Here is a 22142-nt window from a genome sequence, read left to right as displayed (position 1 = left end):
CCTGCATCAAATCAGATCTGCTCATTAGTCTGCATCTAAAAAGGAGTGATCACACCTTGGAGAGCTGTTGCACCAAGTGGACTGACATGAATCATGGCTCCAACACGAGAGATGTCAATTGAAACAAAGGAGAGGATTATCAAACTCTTAAAAGGGGGTAAATCATCATGCAATGTTGCAAAAGATGTTGGTTGTTCACAGTCAGCTGTGTCTAAACTCTGGACCAAATACAAACAACATGGGAAGACTGTTAAAGGCAAACATACTGGTAGACCAAGGAAGACATCAAAGCGTCAAGACAGAAAACTTAAAACAATATGTCTCAAAAATCGAAAATGCACAACAAAACAAATGAGGAACGAATGGGAGGAAACTGGAGTCAACGTCTGTGACCGAACTGTAAGAAACCGCCTAAAGGAAATGAGATTTACATACAGAAAAGCTAAACGAAAGCCATCATTAACACCTAAACAGAAAAAAACAAGGTTACAATGGGCTAAGGAAAAGTAATCGTGGACTGTGGATGACTGGATGAAAGTCATATTCAGTGATGAATCTCGAATCTGCATTGGGCAAGGTGATGATGCTGGAACTTTTGTTTGGTGCTGTTCCAATGAGATTTATAAAGATGACTGCCTGAAGAGAACATGTAAATTTCCAAAGTCATTGATGATATGAGGCTGCATGTCAGGTAAAGGCACTGGGGAGATGGCTGTCATTACATCATCAATAAATGCACAAGTTTACGTTGATATTTTGGACACTTTTCTTATCCAATCAATTGAAAGGATGTTTGGAGATGATGAAATCATTTTTCAAGATGATAATGCATCTTGCCATAGAGCAAAAACTGTGAAAACATTCCTTGCAAAAAGACACATAGGGTCAATGTCATGGCCTGCAAATAGTCCGGATCTTAATCCAATTGAAAATCTTTGGAAGTTGAAGAAAATGGTCCATGACAAGGCTCCAACCTCCAAAGCTGATCTGGCAACAGCAATCAGAGAAAGTTGGAGCCACATTGATGAAGAGTACTGTTTGTCACTCATTAAGTCCATGCCTCAGAGACTGCAAGCTGTTATAAAACCCAGAGGTGGTGCAACAAAATACTAGTGATGTGTTGGAGCGTTCTTTTGTTTTTTATGATTCCATAATTTATTCCTCAGAATTGAGTGATTCCATATTTTTTTCCCTCTGCTTGGTCTAAAAAAGTAACCGTTACTGGCTGCCACAATTTTTTTTCCTGATTTCTTATAGTGTTTCTTAAAGCCAGAAAGTTGCCATTTGAAATGACTTTAGTTTTGTGTCATGTCTGTGATCTGCTTTTTTTCTACAAAATTAAACAACTGAATGAACATCCTCCGAGGCCGGTGATTCCATAATTTTTGCCAGGGGTTGTATGTAAAGGTGCCCTGACATGAGCATGTTTTTGATTCACGCAACAGCACGACCTGTGTCGTGATGTGTCATGCTGGAGAGTAAACTCATCTTTAACTGGTGCAGACAGGATGCCAGAGGGGCGCCGCTACGTGCTATTGTGCACAGAGAATTTTGAAATGTTCAAAAAATCTAATCTCCGATCTAATCTGCAACACAACGTGCAGCTCGTCAAGTGGAGTAAACAAGAAGTAAACAGAGCGAATGGTGACATCAGCGGATCGCATCAGAGCGCAGCTCGTATGAATGATTATAACAAGAAGTTAAATCTGTTATAAACATAAAAATAAATACTGTAACAGCTGCACACAAGAAGGAAAAAACACGCAACTGTTTCATGAAGCCGTGACAATGTAAACATGTCAAATAATTACCTTTTTAGACGTCTCAAAGTGCTTTCTGCAGCTTGTTAGGCGCGTGCGAACGGCTTCGGCTGCAGCCTCCTCTGTGATTCAGGAAGTGATTAGAGCCGTTTTCAATGGCCAATTTGCAGAAAAAATAACGATTAATCGGCCACCAAATAATTATTTTCTATGCTGCCATGCGCTGAGCGCATGGCAGCCGGTAGAACAAAGAACGGCGTCCAGCTGTGAACACAGCAGGTGGGATCGTCAGGACACAGGACATGCTGTTGCGTGAATCAAAAACATGCTTGTGTCAGGGCGCCTTTACACACTATACACGTTGTCTATACAGCATATAAATGCCAAAAGCTTATCTTTGTCAATGAGACACATTGCCTTGAACACTTCGTTACCTAAAGGCTGTGTCACACCAAGACTGATAGAACAAAAGGATTAATTACGTATTTAAATATTTTGTCCATTGAAAAATTTGTTGCTCTTCCTTGGATTTTTGGCTCTGATGGACAGATGACACTGCATTTCCACAGCAGCACAGAGAGCTGCATTTAGAAGAAAAAGGATTTTCCCAGTTTAAAGATACATACTATGCACTGGGGGTTTTGAATGAAGTTTCTCATTGTCTGAAGTCATAACATCATTTTTTTCCACTGTGAGAATGTCCTGTCTGACCTGGAATAGGCACCATCGGGCAGTCGCAGGATTTTAAACTTATGAGTGTCTTAGTAGAGGACAAAATGATAAAGGTGCAGGCAGCGGGAAAGCTCTCCGCCTGATTGTTCCTCAAAGTTTTGAGCATGCCTCAAAACTTTTTGATGGATTCAGTGGACATTAGCTGACGGGAAAATGAGTTGTCTGTAAAAAACAAACTGATAGCATCAGCTCCTCATACATTTCCTTGATCAGTCATGGTGTGACAGGGGCTTTAAGTAGGAATCGCCATTAACATTGATAATGTAATCATCAAATCCTACACAAAGTCTCACCTGCAGAAGCTTCCCAGAAGGAGAGTACTGTTTGATGCAGTGTCCATACGGCCCATTTCCCATATCTGTGATCCAGATGGTCGGATTTGAGGAAGCAGCATCTGCTAAAAACATCCCATGAGGCATCTCCAATGTGGTCGTGTTCCAGGACATAAGGAAATCTCCATCTGCAGTGAACACCAGGACTTTCGGGACATTGTCACCTGACAAGAGACAAGAGGAATACACTGGTTCACAACTCTGATCCAAATACACAATTACAACAACACAGCAACAAAGTGAGAACAGAGATCAACATCCACAGATAGACTTCAGCAGATATCAAACAGGATCAGAAAACATGGAGACAAATCTGCAAGTGGAACAGGAAAGAGGAATCTTAAGGGCCTGTGAGACAGACAACAGACAGAAAGACAAGTAGACAGACGCAAGAAAGTGCCAACAGTTAGATCTATAGTTCAAGATAGCTTTAACTGCCCTTAATTCCAAATACTGACACTATAATTTTAAATATATTACACTCAACAAAAATATAAACGCAACACTTTTGGTTTTGCTCCCATTTTGTATGAGATGAACTCAAAGATCTAAAACTTTTTCCACATACACAATATCACCATTTCCCTCAAATATTGTTCACAAACCAGTCTACATCTGTGATAGTGTGCAGTTATCCATTGCTGAGATAATCCATCCCACCTCACAGGTGTGCCATATCAAGATGCTGATTAGACACCATGATTAGTGCACAGGTGTGCCTTAGACTGTCCACAATAAAAGGCCACTCTGAAAGGTGCAGTTTTATCACACAGCACAATGCCACAGATGTCGCAAGATTTGAGGGAGCGTGCACTTGGCATGCTGACAGCAGGAATGTCAACCAGAGCTGTTGCTCGTGTATTGAATGTTCATTTCTCTACCATAAGCCGTCTCCAAAGGTGTTTCAGAGAATTTGGCAGTACATCCAACCAGCCTCACAACCGCAGACCACGTGTAACCACACCAGCCCAGGACCTCCACATCCAGCATGTTCACCTCCAAGATCGTCTGAGACCAGCCACTCGGACAGCTGCTGAAACAATCGGTTTGCATAACCAAAGAATTTCTGCACAAACTGTCAGAAACCGTCTCAGGGAAGCTCATCTGCATGCTCGTCGTCCTCATCGGGGTCTCGACCTGACTCCAGTTCGTCGTCGTAACCGACTTGAGTGGGCAAATGCTCACATTCGCTGGCGTTTGGCATGTTGGAGAGGTGTTCTCTTCACGGATGAATCCCGGTTCACACTGTTCAGGGCAGATGGCAGACAGCGTGTGTGGCGTCATGTGGATGAGTGGTTTTCTGATGTCAATGTTGTGGATCGAGTGGCCCATGGTGGCGGTGGGGTTATGGTATGGGCAGGCGTCTGTTATGGACGAAGAACACAGGTGCATTTTATTGATGGCATTTTGAATGCACAGAGATACCGTGACGAAATCCTGAGGCCCATTGTTGTGCCAACATCCAAGAACATCACCTCATGTTGCAGCAGGATAATGCATGGCCCCATGTTGCAAGGATCTGTACACAATTCTTGGAAGCTGAAAATGTCCCAGTTCTTGCATAGCCGGCATACTCACCGGACATGTCACCCATTGAACATGTTTGGGATGCTCTGGACCGGCGTATACGACAGCGTGTACCAGTTCCTGGCAATATCCAGCAACTTCGCACAGCCATTGAAGAGGAGTGGATCAACATTCCACAGGCCACAATTGACAACCTGATCAACTCTATGCGAAGATGTGTGGCACTGCATGAGGCAAATGGTGGTCACACCAGATACTGACTGGTATCCCCCCCCCAATAAAACAAAACTGCACCTTTCAGAGTGGCCTTTTATTGTGGGCAGTCTAAGGCACACCTGTGCACTAATCATGGTGTCTAATCAGCATCTTGATATGGCACACCTGTGAGGTGGGATGGATTATCTCAGCAAAGGAGAAGTGCTCACTATCACAGATTTAGACTGGTTTGTGAACAATATTTGAGGGAAATGGTGATATTGTGTATGTGGAAAAAGTTTTAGATCTTTGAGTTCATCTCATACAAAATGGGAGCAAAACCAAAAGTGTTGCGTTTATATTTTTGTTGAGTGTAAATTAGATTTCAGCTCATCAAAATGACATTGTGGATCTCAAACTGGAATTAGTCATAATGTTAACTGTAGGCATTTATTATGAAGTTAATGGCATATTGAAAAGAAATGTAGAGATATCTGAAGTTACAGATACTCTGCTCTGGAAACTACGAATGAGCAGCTTGTTATTCAAACCAGACCACAATGTTACAGGGGTTTTAATTAATGCTGCAGCTCGTGCACAACAGGAGCAATCATTGAGTGCTCAACACAAATTCCATGGCAATAAGCAATATTTCCTGGCATTTTCTGAAAAATCTCCTCCACCACTACCACCTCTCTTCAGATCTCAGTCAAAACAAATATAGATGAATATCTAGATTTTGAATATCCAACGTCTGTGTTCATTTGCAATAGTGTAAAATAGCCCGAAGATGTTTTACAGTCATGTAAAAAACAGCCCATAGTAGCATTAATTTCATCAGAGGAGACAAGACAAAGTATATTCAACAATCTTTTTTTTTTCATGACTATGACGAATTGATGTCACTGTTCTAAAATGCTGACCAAGATGACAAAAGATGAGACTAGAATGTTTTGCATGAAGTAAAAACTGAAATAAAATCTCTTTATTTTCGCCTACAAGTGCAAAGCGTGTTGCATTCAGAATGTTATGCAATGGCTGCTAGACAGCCACTCTATTTTGTGTACTACTGCAGTCACCTTGTGGCTGAGTACTGAAACAATGACAGTAAAACTTGAACTAAAAGTGAAGCGCTGTGAATGCTTTCTGGATGAACTGTATATTGTATATTGTTATCTGTGCTCCATGTTTGGTAGTGATGCATCATTCGCAAATGAAACGGCTCTTAGACCCAGGCTCTTCGAAGTGAACGATCAGAGCCGGCTCCTGCCTGGGAGCCGATGTCCCGTCGGGATGAGCTTCACTACGCAGCTGTGCATTAGAGGTGGGCGATACCGGGAATTATCCGATACCAAGTAAATACAGGTCCAGTATCGCCGATACCGATACTTTTTCATATTTAAGCTTCATAGATCCAAAGGATCCAAAAGACCTAGGATAGAATTTTGCCAAACATTGGATGTGACAACAAAATACTTTATTATCACAATCAACATTTTTGTTAAAAAAAAATATCACTCAACACAAAACAAAATCTCCTGAGGCAGAGGACTGACAAACCACAATACAAGGGTGTGCTGTTCCATGTTGTGTGACACAGCGCAGCACTACTCTTACAGACAGCAGACTTTGATGAATCTGCGTGCGCAGCAGTCAGTGCGTGCGGGAGAGGAAAAAAAGCTTGAGTATCGATCTTTTTACATAAGGATTGTTCAATATCAATACCAGCATTGGTATCAATATTATCTATATTAGGATCGATCCGCCCACCTCTACTGCGCATCTCTCTCTACCCTGGACTATAACACCTCACCCATCGAGTTGAGCTACCTCTCTTTACCACACCACTGCACATGCGCATCTCCCCATTGAGATGAGCATCCCGTCATCCAACGACAATATTTTGCTTTGAGATGTTAGAGATGAGGTGTTAGAATCTGACTCTCTGAGTCTGATTTGCTACACTCAAAGCGATCAAAGGGAATACAAGTAATGTGACTATTAACCATCAGATGATAAAGTAAAACCTCTTAAATCATTCTCAAGTCAGTTTTAAGCAGAAACGAGGCGATAATCTGTGAATCCCTGCTGACACTCTGAAATGACATAGGCGCAGCAACACTTCAGACTCAGACATGTTGCTGTGGCACTCTGGTCGCAACCCCCCCCCCCCCCACCCCCCATCTATTATTATGAAATAATGCTGAATTTATGTGGAAATGATTGTTGTACAAAAACATCTGATATCTGTTGCTGAGATAGATAATGACTTGAGTCCAGAAACGAGCCAATAATCAGTGAATTTCTTCTGATGCTCTGAAATGACACATGCGCAGTGAAGGTAGAGGGGACCGATTTTTAGGGGGAAACCGTTCGGTCGGCGACAACGGTGTCGCTACACCTGGACCACAGCAACACGTCTGAGTCTGACTCTCTACACTCAAAGCAATCAAAGGGATTAATGTGACTATTAACCATCAGATGACAAAGTAAAACCTCTTAAATCATTCTAAAGTCAGTTTTAAGAAGAAACAAGTAGTCCGTGGGCTAGGGTGGGTTACCTTGCACCCCCCCAGGACTCATCGCCATTGGTGTTTTCTGATGCTCTAGGGTATATAAAAGAAGACTAAAGACATTAACAGTGAAATTTTGGGATGCAACCACCCTTCTGATAGAAATTCTAGAGTAACCCTCAAGAGATTACCCAAAAATGCAAAAATGTGTGTTTTTTAAACCTAATATTGTAGCTTCCTCATACCTTTTTTGTTAACAGCAGGAAAAAAAGTTGATTTGCCTCTATGTGGACACCTTTTGGATGTACAAAACAACAAACTAAATTTAAAAATCTCATCTACTTAAGACACAGTAGCTGTTTTACAAAATACTGTCTATTCGTTAACTTATAGTTGCAGTTTTGACAAAAAATATAACCCAAACGTTTTTTGGCAGCTACTTGTACCTACAATTTGGGATTTTATTGACTTTAGGTCTTGACCACAATGTCTTGGGAAAACATTTAAGCCATCAATGACTTTCCTGTGATGTATTTTGACACATTTACAGCCAATATGCAAACCACACCCCCATTCTGGTTTTTACAGTAAACTATTATCATATCACAAATAAGCCTATTTAGGTGAATTCTGGTATAAACGTTTTATTACTGCTGTTCTGATCACTTTATAAATGACAAAACCATTCAAATGAAAAGCATTTACGAGGTCTGTCCAAAAAGTATCGTACCTTTTTATTTTTTGCAAAAACCACATGGATTTGAATCACGTGTGATTGCATCAGCCAAGCTTGAACCTTCGTCCACATGCGTGAGTTTTTTCACGCCTGTCAGTTGCGTCATTCGCCTGTGAGCAGGCTTTGTGTGAGCAGTGGTCCACCCCTCTCGTCGGATTTTTATTGCAAATAAATGTCTGAACGATTTGGAGCTTTGCTGCATCAAATTTTTCCAGAAACTGTGAGAGACCTCCAGGTGGACACCATTCGGAAAATTTAGATGGCTTTCAGCGATGATTTTATGGGATTACACAGATTAAGGAGTGCTCCAGCCGGTTTAAAGACCGCCCACAGCGTCTGAGAGCACGGCGCGCTCCGAGCGCCGATCGACAGACTCAAACAACCAGATCATTTCCAACGTGAAGGTTTTGTTGATCCGGGACGTCGTCTAACTTTCACAAAAAAGGCAGAAGGCGTGGACATCAGCACTTTTTTGGCACATTCTACTGTTACAGGAGTTTTTTTCATGGAAAGAGAAGCAGAGGATTGCGCCACCATGCCGCTCATGGCGCAGGACAAAACCACCTCCGTGTTGGTCTCACAGGACGGCTTTCAGGTGGCTCAGACGGCTTCCGGTTGCTTTTCAGTCGTGTGAGTATCCGAGAAATTGTGCATGAGCTGGACATGCCCCAACATGTCCTGTGAGGCTTCATCACGGCGTTGCTTTGCACCATGCGGCTCCGCCGCAACGCGCGGAGTTCGTCCGCTCCTCTTTCCATGACAAAAACTCCTGTAACAGTGGAATGTGCCGTTCATTTCTAAACTGGACGCTGTCTTGATCCGGTATGTCGTCTGACTAGCACAGGAATTGCGGAAGACGTGGACATCAGCACTTTTTCGGCACATTGAGACAGACGTGCGGAAGAATTCCGCGCTTCGCAAAGCACCGCCGTGACAGGACATGTTGGGGCATGTCCAGCTCATGCACAATTTCTTGGATACTCACACGACTGAAAAGCAACCAGACGCCGTCTGAAAGCCACCTGAAAGCCGTCCTGTGAGACCAACACGGAGGTGGTTTTGTCCCGCGCCATGAGCGGCACGGTGGCACAATCCTCCGCTTCTCTTTCCATTAAAAAAACTCCTGTAACAGTGAAATGTGCCGAAAAAGTGCTGATGTCCACACCTTCTGCCTTTTTTGTGAAAGTTAGACGACGTCCCGGATCAACAAAGCCTTCACGTTGGAAATGATCTGGTTGTTTGAGCGGGGTTTGAGCTCTCCGACGCTGTGGGCGGCCTTTAAACCGGCTGGAGCACTCCTTAATCTGTGTAATCCCCATAAAATCGTCGCTGACAGCCATCTAAATTTTCCGAATGGTGTCCACCTGGAGGTCTCTCACAGTTTCTGGAAAAATTTGATGCAGCAAAGCTCCAAATTGTTCAGGCATTTATTCGCAATAAAATTCCGATGAGAGGGCTGGACCACTGCTCACACAAAGCCTGCTCACAGGCAAATGATGCAACCGACAGGCATGAAAAAACTCACGCATGCGCACAAAGGTTCAAGCTTGGCTGATGCAATCACACGTGATTCAAATCCATATGGTTTTTGCAAAAAATTAAAAGGTCCAATACTTTTTGGGCAGACCTCGTATCAACAAATTAAATATGGCTGCTTTTAATAGACAGAGATTCCGTGTAAGCAATATCAGAAGGTTTACATCCTGACAATCAGTGATGCCGGTAACGCGTTACTCTAATCTGACCACTTTTTTTAGTAACGAGTAATCTAACGCGTTAATCTTTCCAAATCAGTAATCAGATTAAAGTTACTTCTCCAAGTCACTGTGCGTTACTATTATTTTTGCATTGTGGGTCGATAGCAGCATTAAACTTGTTCCGTGGGAAGGAGGTCGGGGCTCGACTGAACTGCTCACTTTAAACGAGCTGTGAGCTTTTCATCCGCGGTTTTCTACAGCAGCTACAACTCGTCCTCACCTCTTAAAGCACTGTGATAACAGCACACCTGCACTGAGATTTACAAAGACATTTTTATGCTTTTTTTTCTCCTTTATTTAGAATTCTGAGCTGAGCCGCTCCGTATCTGCTGCTAAGAACAGCTGATCCTCCGCGACACGTCAACAACTAACACTATTTTCCACTCAAATGCACATAAACTCTCTTTCTGAGGACCACATGATGTGAAAACGCAATAAAACTTTCTTACCTGTAAATCTGGTCATGTTTTCTGCATAAATAAATGTTATCCATTCTTTGTGCCCAGACGCCAAAGCAGGGGCGAATCCAGATTGAATGGGGGCGTGGGGCAAGGATGTGCCCCCCCCCCCCACAACACCCCTAGATTAAAGGTCCAGTTTTGAAGCCTTTTTTGTTTACTACAACTACTAATACTACTTATAATAATAATTTGGACAAGTAAAATGTTTCGAGAGAATTTAAATGTTAGAAAAATGTTAGAAAGAATTCAACAGTTACATTTATAAACAATGTAGGTTAGAAATGGCAAGTTTTACTGTTACAGTGCTGTCAACAGTTAAATATGAGGTCAAGAAAGACGTCTTTATTTTACTTTTTATAAAACAAGTATTTATTTTCATTGAAGTCAAGAAAGGGTGACTATAAAGTGAGTTTTGGCAAAACAGGTATCAATGTCATGTTGAGGTGGCAGAGGGTTGTTGTCGGCAGCTGGGAAAAGTAACTAAAAAAGTAACTAGTAATCTAACTTAGTTACTTTTCCAATTGAGTAATCAGTAAAGTAACTAAGTTACTTTTTCAAGGAGTAATCAGTAATCAGTAATTGGATTACTTTTTCAAAGTAACTGTGGCAACACTGCTGACAATAGAGCATTGTGTTTGGATCTCTTCTCTAAACACTATGCTGCCCACAATTAAAGTGAATACAGCTGCATAAAAGGTTACTGAACAAAATGCTATGGTAACTATAAAAAATAGAACATAATTATTATACAGTAGTTACACATATGAATAAAAGCATGACTTGGGCAAAACTACATTAATCATCAAGTCATCATATGCCTCTTTATGTGCCTGGTCAATATCTTCATCAGAGTCACTAGTGTTTTCATCAATATAAATGTCTAGAAGACTTTTTGGCAGTATTTCCTCATCAGTCCACAGAGGCTCACTTCCTCCCTACCAAAGTAGCCTGTGGCAGCATGTAAAGAGGGTAAACTACCAAGTTGGCATTTGGAAAAAGTCACACATTTCATTGCCTGAATTACCAACCCCTTCTGAAACAAACGGCTGGGAGATGAAAGATGGGCATTTGGAGCCTCTGAGGACCGATGAGGAAATACTGCCAAAAAGTCTTGTAGACATTTATATTGATGAAAACACTAGTGACTCTGATGACGATACTGACCAGGCACAAGAAGAGGCATATGATGACTTTGAAGAAGATCTTTATGATTAATGTAGTTTTGCCCAAGTCATGCTTTTATTCATATGTGTAACTACTATATAATAATTATGTTCTATTTTTTATAGTTACCATAGCATTTTGTTCAGTAACCTTTTATGCAGCTGTATTCACTTTAATTGTGGACAGCATAGTGTTAGAGTAAGAGATCCAAACACAATGCTCTATTGTCAGGATGTAAAACATCTGATATTGCTTACACAGAACCTCTGTCTACTAAAAGCTATTGTCAATATAATAAATAATGTGTATTTACATGGCAGCCATATTTAATTTGTTGATAAATGCTTTTCATTTCAATGGTTTTGTCATTTATAAAGTGATCAGAACAGCAGTAATAAAAAGTTTATACCAGAATTCACCTAAATAGGCTTATTTGTGATATGATAATAGTTTACTGTAAAAACCAGAATGGGGGTGTGGTTTGCATATTGGCTGTAAATGTGTCAAAATACATCACAGGAAAGTCATTGATGGCTTAAATTTTTCCCAAGACATTGTACTCAAGACCTAAAGTCAATAAAATCCCAAACTGTAGGTACAAGTAGCTGCCAAAAAAACTTTTGGGTTATATTTTTGTCAAAACTGCAACTATATGTTAACGAATAGACAGTATTTTGTAAAACAGCTACTGTGTCTTAAGTAGATGAGATTTTTTAATTTAGTTTGTTGTTTTGTACATCCAAAAGGTGTCCACATAGAGGCAAATCAACATTTTTTTTCCTGCTATTAACAATAAAGGTATGAGGAAGCTACAATGTTAGGTTTAAAAAAACATACTTTTTACATTTTTGGGTAATCTCTTGAGGGTTACTCTAGAATTTCTATCAGAAGGGTGGTTGCATCCCAAAATTTTCAGTTAACATCTTTAGTCTTCTTTTATATACCCTAGAGCATCAAAAAACACCAATGGTGATGAGTCCTGGGGGGGTGCACGGTAACCCACCCTAGCCCACGGACTAAAGGCCATTTTAAGCAGACAGGAGGCGATAATTAGCAAGTCATTATTGACGCTCTGAAATGACATAGATGCCACAGCAGCTGCTGCGTGCTCTGATCAGTGAATCGATGAAATAATGGTAAATTTATGTGGAAATGATTGTTGTACAAAAGCTTCAGATATCTGTCGCTGAGATAGATGATGACTGGAGTGCAGTTTGAAGCAGAAACGAGGCAATAATTAGTGATGTTAAGCTCGAGTCAGTCTGCTCGACACTGCATCGAGCTTTCTGAACCAGAAGTGTCAGTGAGCAGCGTTTCGAGCACGCCCCCATCACGTGACCACTGCGAGCTAGGCCTCGTTACGTCACACCACGTGTCGAGCTTCGCGGAAAATTTGAATAATCTGGGCGTGTCAATACGACCCGCCAAGTATTTAAATGAGATCTGAATCGCAGCTCAAACCGTGGGTTTTTGAGAGGAGATTGCTAGCGACACTGTTATTGCCAATTACCACGTGAATCGGAGCCAAGGAAAGCATTAATTTATATGTATATATATATATATATATAACTAGACCTCATATTTAGGTCTAGTTTAGAGTTCATTTTGTTGTATGGCTGGGGGGCCTGGCTGCCTTTTTGTTTCTGTCTTTTGTTTTTCCTTCCAGGTGGCTTGCATTTGGGACTGAGTGGCTGTGTTGCTGAGGTTATCAGGACCTCACCCTGATCACCTGCGGCTCGTCAGGACTCACAGCTGAGGTGCATCTATATGGATTGGAACATGGTGGCATTTAAGACTGGAGTATACAGTGTGTATTTGCCAGAGACTCGACCTTGTGACCAGACGGGTGAGATCGTCGTCTCGGGAGCCATCTCATCATCAGTGGATGCAGAGAACGTCCAGGGTTTGATGCACGGTCTGTGAAAGAGGAGGGGGTGAGGTCTCACGCTCGTCAGCACACTTCCTGAGGTACGTTAGATTTTGTGACTAACATTTATACAGTCAGTAAATGTGGTGTCCCTCACACCTTTATTATAATGAGCTGTATGTTAGTCATGTATCGGCTTCCACTGCAGTGGAGTTTTGTGAACTGGATGTTCCATGCCTGCAGGTTGGGAAGCTGATTAGTAATCAAGCCAGGAAGTGTTTGCTGTTTGTACACCTTTAAGTGTTCTCTCTGTGTGTAGAGTGTGGACTCACATAATGGTTCCTTCTTTCACAGACTCGGTTTGTTGCGGCCACCTGGGGGGTGTCGGCAGGGTCCTTGGGTCCGAACGGCTTCTGGCTCCGGACCGTTAGCGCTGCTGGGAGCGCACCACGCCAGACCGCACTTTCTTTTGTTATTTTTTTGTATCACTGTTATGTATTAAATTCAGTTAGCCTTTGTACCGTGCTCTGCTTATTTCATACTGGGTCCTTCAAACGCTGGTCGGTTCTCCGAGCTGCGTCCGACACATAACACATTTACTATAGTTACCTACATACACATAGGATCTAACATAGACAGACACACACCAAACAACAGGCATCCTGTTGTGTGGGCCGCTGAAGAGGAGGTACTGCTGGCCCACCACCACCAGATGGCGCCCTGCTTGGAGTGCGGGCTTCAAGCACGAGAGGGCGCCGGAGCCACTGGGAGTGACAGCTGTCACTCTTCATCAGCACCAGCTGTCACTCAGCCAACTCATCACCATCTCCATAAAGGCCGGACTGCGACTCCACCTCCTCGCCGAGAAATCAACTACCAATCAGGTAACTTTCTCTGCTGACTCAAAACATTCAGTAATAATCTGAACTTCTTTGCAGCCGTTTTCCTGTGGTGTGTCCTTATCTGTGGGATTGGCGTTTGGTGTGATCAGCGACGGCTTCACTTCACACCCCAACCAGATAAGTGGTTAGACAGGAGCTGCACGAGTGTGTGATTGGAGGTGGAGGTGCTCCCTCCTTACTGAATACAGACTGTGGGATTTCTGAGTGTGCGACCTCACACTCATCAGGACTGTCTCTGTTCTCTGCCAGCAGTACCGGGTCTGACTGCTGAAGACAGCGGCCACCTGGGGCGCAGGGCTTGGCGGCTCCGGTGTTCTTCAGCTCCGTTGGCAGTGGAAGCTGTGTGGATCCGGCTCTTCTCTCGCCAGGCGTCTTCTATCGTCCAGCCTGCCCACACGTCACCTGGTGTATGATTGACAGTCACTATATTGTTATTGTCTGTACGCCGTTGTGTGATTCACAACATTAAATTGTTACTTTTGGCTTATCCATTGTCCGTTCATTTACGCCCCCTGTTGTGGGTCCGTGTCACGACAATTTCACAACAGGATTTCTCGGCCAGCGTCATGGATCCTGAGGGGCGTCAACCATCGCTTGAACAGCCAATGGAAGAGCGAGGTGCACAGGCGCCAGCAGGAGGCGTGTTGGGTGAGCTGCAGCACATCTTATCCGCCTTTACCGCTCGGTTGGACTTAGTTACCGAGCAGAGCAGTGTTCTCAATCGTAGGATGGAGGCTCTCACCGCCCAGGTGGAAGCGCGTGCTCAGGGCGCTGCTGCAGCACCTCCTCCTGCTGACCGTGTGCCAGAAACAGACATTCCGCTGGTCGTTCAACGAACCCCCCCACCTTCCCCTGAAGCATACATAAGCCCTCCGGAGCCGTACGGAGGCTGTGTGGAGACGTGCGGGGACTTCTTGATGCAGTGCTCGCTCGTCTTTTCACAGCGTCCCTGTTGTGTGGGCCGCTGAAGAGGAGGTACTGCTGGCCCACCACCACCAGAGGGCACCCTGCCTGGAGTGCGGGCTCCAGGCACCAGAGGGCGTTGCCGCCTCAAGCCGGGGTGACAGCTGTCACTTGTCACCTACGACAGCTGTCACCAATCATCCGATCTTGAGTGGTATATCAGCAAGACGACATCTCCACCTCTTTGCCGAGATATCGCTCTACCAAGAAGGTAACGTTCTCAGCTGACTGTGTTGACTTCCTGACAGGAATATCTGTTGCTTGTGTGTGTTGGACAGCAGATATTCTGTTTCTTTTTTCGACGAGAGGTGGAGGTGGTTTTCCCACCATACGTGTTGCTGGGTGCACACGCACCCACATCTAACTGTTTTTGTTCCTCGCCAGCAGTACCAGATCCGACAAGCGGAGGCAGTGGCCACCTGGGTGTTCGGGACTAGGCGGCTCCAGTATTCCCGGGGTTCGGTGGCGGAGGAAATCATGTGGTTCCGGTTCTGCTTTGGACGGACGTCTCTTATCTTCGAGCCTGCCCACGTGACATATTTTTTGTGAATTGACTACTTGTCTACAATTGTAATTCGCCGTGTTGGTTGTGCTTCTTCACAACAGTAAAGTGTTGTTATTTGACTTCCTCCATTGTCCGTTCATTTGCGCCCCCTGTTGTGGGTCCGTGTTCCTACACTTTCACAACAGTCCCGTCATGTACGCAGCAGACGCCAGCCGGGTGGCTTATGTGATCAATTTGCTTCGAGGAGAGGCACGCGCCTGGGCTACGGCCCTTTGGGAGCAGAATTCACGGCTCCTAACGGTTTATACTGAGTTTGTGAGGGAGTTCCGACAGGTGTTCGACCACCCTCATAGAGGCGAGACCGCTTCAAGTGTGCTGCTGTCGATACGGCAGGGGCGTCGGAGCACAGCGAAGTATGCAGTTGACTTCCGCATCGCGGCAGCGCGAGCCGGCTGGAATGCTGTTGCGCTCCGCGCCGCCTTTGTAAACGGACTGTCTCTGGTCCTTAAGGAGCACCTGGTAGCGAAGGACGAGCCGCGGGATTTAGATGGGCTTATCGACCTGGTTGTACGGTTAGACAACCGATTAACGGAACACCGACGGGAGCGAGACGAAGGGCGTGGTCAGGCACAAGCCGTCCCTCTTCCTCCCGGGTCCGAAAGGAAGCCGACTTCCCCACGCTCCACTGCCAGGGCTCTCCACGTGACAACAGCTCCCCCTGCTGACGTTGCTATGGAAACGAGCAGGGCCAAAAAACGATCAGATCAGAGACAAAGGAGGCTGATCCGTGGAGAGTGTTTTCTCTGCAGCTCTATCGAGCACACACAGAGAGAATGCCCCAAACGGTCAAAACAGCAGCACTCGTCCTTAGAGACTGGGCTAAGGGTGGGTCACAACACCCACGTGGGGAAATCCCGACGATCTGCACGAATCCCAGTTACGATCCTGAGTGGGGATCTAACCCTTCATGCCCCAGCACTGGTGGACACGGGGTCGGAGGGGAATCTGCTGGATAGCAGATGGGCAAAGGAGGTTGGGCTCCCTCTAGTGGCCTTACTGTCACCATTGTCGGTGCGGGCGCTAGATGTCACCCTTCTTCCACTAATCACACACCAGACACAGCCAGTGACATGGGTGGTGTCTGGGAATCACAGGGAGGAGATTGTGTTTTATGTAACACCTTCTACCTCCCGAGTAATTTTGGGTTTTCCATGGGTGTTAAAACACAATCCCCGGATTGATTGGCCGTCTGGGGCTGTGGTTCAGTGGAGCGAAACCTGCCACCGGGAGTGTTTAGGATCCTCGGTTCCACCCGGTGTGACAGCTAAGGAGGAGGTTTTAGTCCCCCCCAATCTGGCGGCGGTGCCAGCCGAGTACCATGACCTTGCTGACGTCTTCAGCAAGGATCTGGCACTCACGCTGCCCCCGCACCGTCCGTACGATTGTGCCATTGATTTGATACCAGGCGCTGAGTACCCGTCCAGCAGGCTGTACAACCTCTCACGTCCGGAACGCGAATCAATGGAGACCTACATCCGGGACTCATTAGCTGCCGGGTTGATCCGGAACTCCACCTCCCCGATGGGTGCTGGTTTCTTTTTTGTGGGCAAGAAGGACGGCGGACTCCGTCCATGCATTGATTACAGAGGGCTGAACGAGATCACGGTTCGCAACCGATACCCGTTACCTCTGTTGGATTCAGTGTTCACGCCCCTGCATGGAGCCCAAATTTTCACGAAATTGGATCTTAGGAATGCTTATCACCTGGTTCGGATCCGGGAGGGAGACGAGTGGAAGACGGCATTTAACACCCCGTTAGGTCACTTTGAGTACCTGGTCATGCCGTTCGGCCTCACCAATGCGCCCGCGACGTTCCAAGCATTGGTTAATGACGTCTTGCGGGACTCCCTGCATCGGTTTGTCTTCGTATATCTAGACGATATACTCATCTTTTCTCCGGATCCTGAGACCCATGTCAAGCATGTTCGTCAGGTCCTACAGCGGTTGTTGGAGAACCGGCTGTTTGTGAAGGGCGAGAAGTGTGAGTTCCACCGCACTTCTTTGTCTTTCCTGGGGTTCATAATCTCCTCCAACTCTGTCGCCCCTGATCCGGCCAAGGTTGCGGCAGTGAGAGATTGGCCCCAACCAACGAACCGTAGGAAACTACAACAGTTCCTTGGTTTTGCAAATTTCTACCGGAGGTTCATCAAGGGCTACAGTCAGGTAGTTAGCCCCCTGACAGCCCTGACCTCCACAAAAGTCCCCTTCACCTGGTCGGATCGGTGTGAAGCCGCGTTTAGGGAGTTGAAACGCCGGTTCTCGACTGTACCGGTTCTGGTGCAGCCCGATCCCAAGCGCCAGTTTGTTGTTGAAGTGGATACCTCTGACTCAGGGATAGGAGCCGTGCTGTCCCAGAGCGGGGAGTCCGACAAGGTTCTCCATCCATGTGCCTACTTTTCCCGCAGGTTGACCCCAGCTGAACGGAACTATGACGTCGGCAATCAGGAACTTCTTGCGGTGAAGGAGGCTCTTGAGGAGTGGAGACACCTGTTGGAGGGAGCATCGGTACCATTTACGGTTTTCATGGACCATCGGAACCTGGAGTACATCCGGACCGCGAAGTGTCTGAACCCCAGGCAAGCCCGCTGGTCGCTGTTCTTCGGACGTTTTGACTTCCGGATCACCTACCGCCCCGGGACAAGAACCAACAGTCTGACGCCCTGGCCCGGGTGCATGAAGAGGAGGTCAAGACTGAGCCGTCAGACCCCCCTGACACCATCATCCCCGAGTCCACTGTCGTGGCCACCCTTACCTGGGACGTGGAGAAGACCGTCCGGGAGGCCCTGACACGGAGCCCGGACCCGGGGACAGGTCCGAAGGACAAGCTATATGTCCCACCAGAGGCCAGGGCTGTGGTCCTTGACTTCTGTCACGGTTCCAAGCTCTCCTGTCATCCAGGGGTACGAAGGACCGTGGCAGTGGTCCGGCAGCGCTTCTGGTGGGCGTCTATGGAAGCCGACGTCCGGGAATATGTCCAGGCCTGCACCACCTGTGCCAGGGGCAAAGCCGACCACCACAAGGCCCAAGGCCTCCTCCAGCCTCTGCCCGTGCCTCGTCGCCCCTGGTCTCATATTGGCCTGGACTTTGTCACGGGCCTCCCGCCGTCCCAGGGCAACACCACCATCTTAACGATAGTGGACCGGTTCTCCAAGGCGGCCCACTTTGTGGCCCTCCCGAAGCTCCCGACGGCCCAGGAGACTGCAGACCTCCTGGTCCACCACGTCGTGCATCTGCATGGGATTCCATCAGACATTGTCTCGGATCGTGGTCCTCATTTCTCCTCCCAGGTCTGGAGGAGTTTCTGCAGGGAACTGGGGGCCACCGTCAGTCTCTCGTCTGGGTACCACCCCCAGACGAACGGGCAGGCAGAGCGGACGAACCAGGAACTGGAGCAGGCCCTCCGCTGCGTGACCTCCGCGCACCCGACGGCCTGGAGTGACCATCTGGCCTGGATCGAGTACGCTCATAATAGCCAAGTTTCATCTGCCACCGGCCTCTCCCCGTTTGAGGTGTGTTTGGGGTACCAGCCCCCATTGTTTCCGCTAGTGGAGGGAGAGGTCGGGGTGCCCTCGGTCCAGGCCCATCTGAGGAAGTGCCGTTGGGTGTGGCGTACCGCCCGCTCTGCCCTGCTCAGAGCCCGGACGAGGGCTAAGGCCCATGCAGACCGCCGGCTTTCCCCGGCCCCTGCATACCAGCCCGGGCAGGAGGTTTGGCTATCCACAAAGGACATCCCCCTGCAGGTGGAATCCCAGAAGCTCAAGGACAGGTACATAGGACCTTTTGCCATAACCAAAGTCCTCAGTCCGGCCGCAGTGAAGCTGGTAGCTTCAGCTTCACTGCGGATTCATCCAGTGTTCCATACCTCAAGGATCAAACCCTACCACACGTCGACTCTCTGCACCCCCGGACCGGCGCCGTCTCCTGCCTGGATCATAGATGGAGAGCCTGCCTGGACCGTGTGCAGGCTCCTGGATGTCCGTCGAAAGGGCCGGGGGTTCCAGTATCTGGTGGACTGGGAGGGGTATGGACCCGAAGAACGCTCCTGGGTGAAGAGGAGCTTCATCCTGGACCCGGCCCTCCTGGCCGACTTCTACCGGCGGCACCCGGACAAGCCTGGTCGGGCGCCAGGAGGCGCCCGTTGAGGGGGGGGTCCTGTTGTGTGGGCCGCTGAAGAGGAGGTACTGCTGGCCCACCACCACCAGATGGCGCCCTGCTTGGAGTGCGGGCTTCAAGCACGAGAGGGCGCCGGAGCCACTGGGAGTGACAGCTGTCACTCTTCATCAGCACCAGCTGTCACTCAGCCAACTCATCACCATCTCCATAAAGGCCGGACTGCGACTCCACCTCCTCGCCGAGAAATCAACTACCAATCAGGTAACTTTCTCTGCTGACTCAAAACATTCAGTAATAATCTGAACTTCTTTGCAGCCGTTTTCCTGTGGTGTGTCCTTATCTGTGGGATTGGCATTTGGTGTGATCAGCGACGGCTTCGCTTCACACCCCAACCAGATAAGTGGTTAGACAGGAGCTGCACGAGTGTGTGATTGGAGGTGGAGGTGCTCCCTCCTTACGGAATACAGACTGTGGGATTTCTGAGTGTGCGACCTCACACTCATCAGGACTGTCTCTGTTCTCTGCCAGCAGTACCGGGTCTGACTGCTGAAGACAGCGGCCACCTGGGGCGCAGGGCTTGGCGGCTCCGGTGTTCTTCAGCTCCGTTGGCAGTGGAAGCTGTGTGGATCCGGCTCTTCTCTCGCCAGGCGTCTTCTATCGTCGAGCCTGCCGACACGTCACCTGGTGTATGATTCACAGTCACTATATTGTTATTGTCGGTACGTCATTGTGTGATTCACAACATTAAATTGTTACTTTTGGCTTATCCATTGTCCGTTCATTTACGCCCCCTGTTGTGGGTCCGTGTCACAACACTTTCACAACACATCCATTCATATGCAACATTTATTCACACAGTACGAGGGTAGGCCGAAAAGTTCTAAGGCTCACTATAATGCAGTTAATGCATTACTCCTTCATGGGGAGCCTTAGAACTTTTCAGCCTACCCTCGTACATCAACATAGGTTATAGGTTAGACTATATATTATAGGTAGATCACAGACTGAGCTGAGCAACTGAAGAGCTGTGATTTTGTTAAAGTGAAAGGTGCGCGTGTGTGTGTGTGTGAGAGAGTGAGTAGTGGTAAGGAAGGGACATGGAGGAGCCAGTTCCAAAAAGAGCACGATCAGTTGCTTGGGAGCACTTTGATCTAATAAGCCCCAAAAAGGTCAAGTGCTTGATTTGTGCTCAAGAGTTGAGATACAGTAACAATACGTCTTCAATGCTGCGACACCTGATGTCCAAACATCCAGAGACATCAATGGCTGCTGTTTCAGTTGCTGCTCCTGGAGCAGGAATCAGGCCATGTAACCTGTATTTTATTCTTTATCTAAGATTAAAACGTACTCATAAACAAAAATAGCTCAGCATGTCAGACTGTATTTTCATTAAAGGCAGACAAGCTGGTTTGGATGAGGCACTGGTGGACTATGTTGTGCAAGATGCACAACCGTTCAAAATAGTGGAGATCAAAGCCTTCAGGGCTTTACTACAAAGGTTTGACCCAACATATGCCTACCTCCAGAGGAGAAGACTAGCCCAAATACTGGGCGACACGAGCCGCAGTCTATCCCAATTTACAGAGAATGGCAAAAAATATGTGTCAATACCAGCAACATCAGTGCCTTGCGAGCGGGTCTTCTCCACAGCTGGAGAGGTGGTGAGGCAGAAGAGGAGCTGATTAAAGTCCAGCACTGTTGAAATTATTCTTTTTTTGAATAAAAATTGTTGAAAGTTGCACAATCACCGTCTCCTATCCCCTGTATTCTACACTCAACAAAAATATAAACGCAACACTTTTGGTTTTGCTCCCATTTTGTATGAGATGAACTCAAAGATCTAAAACTTTTTCCACATACACAATATCACCATTTCCCTCAAATATTGTTCACAAACCAGTCTAAATCTGTGATAGTGAGCACATCTCCTTTGCTGAGATAATCCACCCCACCTCACAGGTGTACCATATCAAGATGCTGATTAGACACCATGATTAGTGCACAGGTGTGCCTTAGACTGCCCACAATAAAAGGCCACTCTGAAAGGTGCAGTTTTATCACACAGCACAATGCCACAGATGTCACAAGATTTGAGGGAGTGTGCAATTGGCATGCTGACAGCAGGAATGTCAACCAGAGCTGTTGCTCGTGTATTGAATGTTCATTTCTCTACCGTAAGCCGTCTCCAAAGGCGTTTCAGAGAATTTGGCAGTACATCCAACCAGCCTCACAACCGCAGACACGTGTAACCACACCAGCCCAGGACCTCCACATCCAGCATGTTCATCTCCAAGATCGTCTGAGACCAGCCACTCGGATAGCTGCTGAAACAATCGGTTTGCATAACCAAAGAATTTCTGCACAAACTGTCAGAAACCGTCTCAGGGAAGCTCATCTGCATGCTCCTCGTCCTCATCGGGGTCTCGACCTGACTCCAGTTCGTCGTCGCAACTTCACACAGCCATTGAAGAGGAGTGGACCAACATTCCACAGGCCACAATTGACAACCTGATCAACTCTATGCGAAGATGTGTTGCACTGCATGAGGCAAATGG

General features: G+C 46.6%; 1 protein-coding gene across 1 annotated transcript in view; it reads right to left on the bottom strand.

Annotated features, from left to right (window-relative positions):
* The window catches only part of LOC117505618 (NHL repeat-containing protein 3-like), a 28451-nt gene that overhangs the window by 4896 nt on the left and 1413 nt on the right, over nt 1–22142 (bottom strand). Inside the window, exon 2 of the mRNA XM_034165198.1 lies at nt 2786–2988. Within this exon, the coding sequence (XP_034021089.1) occupies nt 2786–2988 (203 nt within the window). The remainder of the gene's footprint in view (nt 1–2785; nt 2989–22142) is intronic.

Source organism: Thalassophryne amazonica, unplaced genomic scaffold (assembly GCF_902500255.1).
Source record: "Thalassophryne amazonica unplaced genomic scaffold, fThaAma1.1, whole genome shotgun sequence".
Lineage (NCBI taxonomy): Eukaryota > Metazoa > Chordata > Actinopteri > Batrachoidiformes > Batrachoididae > Thalassophryne > Thalassophryne amazonica.
Note: the sequence above shows the minus strand (reverse complement) of the source record. Positions and strands in the feature narration are given on the sequence as shown.